The 2,535-nt window shown below is 34.6% G+C and overlaps 2 protein-coding genes across 2 annotated transcripts; both read left to right on the top strand.

Moving 5' to 3' along the window:
- The first annotated feature begins 845 nt into the window (after positions 1-845).
- Positions 846-1,562, top strand: LOC111628577 (KRAB-A domain-containing protein 2-like). Its single transcript, XM_023372400.1, has one exon. The coding sequence runs from the start codon at positions 846-848 to the stop codon at positions 1,560-1,562; it is 717 nt and encodes a 238-aa protein (XP_023228168.1).
- Positions 1,563-1,577: 15 nt separating this feature from the next.
- Positions 1,578-2,482, top strand: LOC111628576. Its single transcript, XM_023372399.1, has 2 exons — positions 1,578-1,929; positions 2,010-2,482. The coding sequence occupies exons 1-2, from the start codon at positions 1,578-1,580 to the stop codon at positions 2,480-2,482; spliced, it is 825 nt and encodes a 274-aa protein (XP_023228167.1).
- The last annotated feature ends 53 nt before the right edge of the window (positions 2,483-2,535 follow it).

Genomic DNA, 2,535 nt, shown 5'->3' with positions numbered 1-2,535 from the left:
AAAAAGTTATGTATATATTAGAATAATAAGTCAATGAACTTTACTAAATCTCTAAAAGACATTTTAAACATTTACATAGTTGTCTAAATGGTTGTTCATTGCATCAAATTTTACTACCTCCTTAAATCGATTCTTATATATTTTGATGTTGAACTTGTGAATTTTTCGAAGATTTACTTTTATCTAGTTATTTCTAAGTCAAACTTTTTGTCAAAGACAAACTTTTAAATAAAAATACTTACTTTCTGAAGATGATTTTCTTGTATAAGAGGTTCTTGCAAAAGAAGTTCTCGGCGAGGTATCGAACAAGTCTCTTATACGTAGTATTTATACTATCTCTTGACTCAAAAACAGAGGAAAAAGGCTATTTGAAATTAGCAACTTTGAAAAACAAGTTATATATATGTTACTGTAAATGCTCGAACTATGGTAAATCCTAAGATTTTCCAGTAAAACCTAAGATTTACCAAATCATTGTGGCAAAAGTCCGAAATGTTCTTCGATCATCGTTAATTTCGAACTTTTACCAGCATTTACTCGGTATATCTTAGGTTTTATCTCAGAGACATGGTAAATGTTAAAAAAATAGTCCTTGATCCCGTACCGCACCGCGCTGCTGCCTTCGCTCGCTGCATTCCATCGTTTGACATGTTAAAACGCATACGTTAATTCTAATCTTGTTTGAGATTTCTTTGTCTAAAAGTTATTTATGAATCAAGATGAGTGTGAAACGGAGATTTTATGAAATAATGGACGAGTTCGTTGCAAGCAAGAAAGATAATAACTTTTATCTCAATAGGGATAAATACGTAAAGTGTTTGGAGTAAGTAAAAGCTGCAAAGAACATGAAAAAGAAACAAGCTGTTCATTACAGGCATATAAAGCGTTACGACATTTTGACTATAGGCGGCAAAAAAAAACTAATTGCGCCTATGAAGGAGGATGGAGAAATAAGGTATTACATTTGTTACGAGGACTTATTCAACATTCTCGAAAAAACGCGTGTTGCTGTTTGCCACAGTGGAAGGACACGGATGCTTAAGGAATGTAACCGCAAGTATAAGAATGTAACAGTTGAGGCTACTATGACATATTTGAAGCTATGTCAACGTTGCCAAAAGAAACAGAAGACTTTGAAAAAGGGCATTGTCATCAGACTTATACTTCATAGTGAAATGAGCTCACGCTGTCAGGTTGATCTAATAGATCTACAAACTACCCCAGATGGAAATTATAAATTTATTTTAGTTTACCAAAACCATCTTACCAAATTTGTGATCCTTCATGCGCTTCAAACTAAACGCGCCGTAGAAGTTGCATACCATCTTTTGGATATTTTCACCACTTTTGGAGCGCCGAGCATCCTTCATTCCGATAATGGTCGAGAATTCTCTAACCAAGTTATTGAGAGTTTATGCTCCATGTGGGCGGATGTAAAAATCGTACATGGAAAGGCAAGACATAGCCAAAGTCAAGGATCAGTGGAGCGTGCTAATCAAGACATAGAAAATATGTTTATGTGGACTGAAACCAATCAGTTATCAAAGTGGTCAGAAGGTTAAAGATTCATCCAGGCGATGAAAAATAGAGCATATCATGAGGGAATCAAACGTTTTCCCTACGAAGCAATATTTGGTTGTCCAATAAAAATGGGCCTTGCAGCTTCAGCAATCCCTGGTGATATGGTTAAAGTTATAAGATCTGAAGAAGATTTAGAGAAGTTGTTTCATTTGCATGACAATACGGAACAAAATAATGACATCGAAAATGAAATCGAACAGGACAAGGAAGAAAGCATTGTTGAAAATGAGTCAGAAGGGAATATAGACAATAGCACTGTCAACGATAAAACACAAGAAGATGAAATGATTATTACTGAGATGATGAAGGCGAAGCAAATAACCGATGATTCCAATGTAACGATTCAGAGTGATACCGATTCAGAGACAGAAAACACGATTAAGTCTCAGGAATTCTTGTAACTATAGAGCTAATACCGAAAAAAATAGAATCTGTAGTGAATATAAGAAACAATGCAAAATTGAGTTTGGAGAAACAAGCTGAAAAAATGAAAGCCATGTCTGTTGATAAATATCGAAATATGAAAATTGGCCAAAATGGAAGACTAAAAGTGCCTGAAATTGACAAAATTAAAACCGACCCGAAAAGCATTATTGCAGTTGTAATAGATGTAAAGGACAACGAGTTTTACCAACTAGGTACCAAAATTGGAGTGCTAAAGCAGCTTTATACACAAAGTCAATTTACTTCATGCCCTGAAGACTTTATCAAGATAGAAGTTGTTATAGGTAAAGAAGTGAGTCTTCGAGAAGTTGTCGCAAAATTGTCTTTGACCGGAGGACAAGGTTTCAAGAAGTGCAACTGCTTTAAAAAATGCCTAACGAAGAAGTGCGCTTGCAAGTCATCAGGATTACTTTGTAATTCTAAATGCCATGATAGCTCTCCATGTTGTAACAAGTAAAATCCTTTTTTTTACTTTTATTAAATGACAATGAATACCAAATGATTAGAAAA

This window comes from Centruroides sculpturatus, unplaced genomic scaffold (genome assembly GCF_000671375.1).
Source record: "Centruroides sculpturatus isolate CEXI.00-Female unplaced genomic scaffold, Cexi_2.0 scaffold403, whole genome shotgun sequence".
In the NCBI taxonomy this organism is placed as follows: domain Eukaryota; kingdom Metazoa; phylum Arthropoda; class Arachnida; order Scorpiones; family Buthidae; genus Centruroides; species Centruroides sculpturatus.
The sequence above is the reverse complement of the archived record's forward strand: the minus strand, read 5'-3'. Positions and strand labels throughout refer to the sequence as shown.

Bases quoted from the DNA above. Each gene is read 5' to 3' on its own strand.
- LOC111628576 (XM_023372399.1), top strand. From the start codon at position 1,578: ATGAAAAATAGAGCATATCATGAGGGAATCAAACGTTTTCCCTACGAA. The intron at 1,930-2,009 runs GTGATACCGATT...CGAAAAAAATAG, and splicing joins TTCCAATGTAACGATTCAGA to AATCTGTAGTGAATATAAGA.
- LOC111628577 (XM_023372400.1), top strand. From the start codon at position 846: ATGAAAAAGAAACAAGCTGTTCATTACAGGCATATAAAGCGTTACGAC.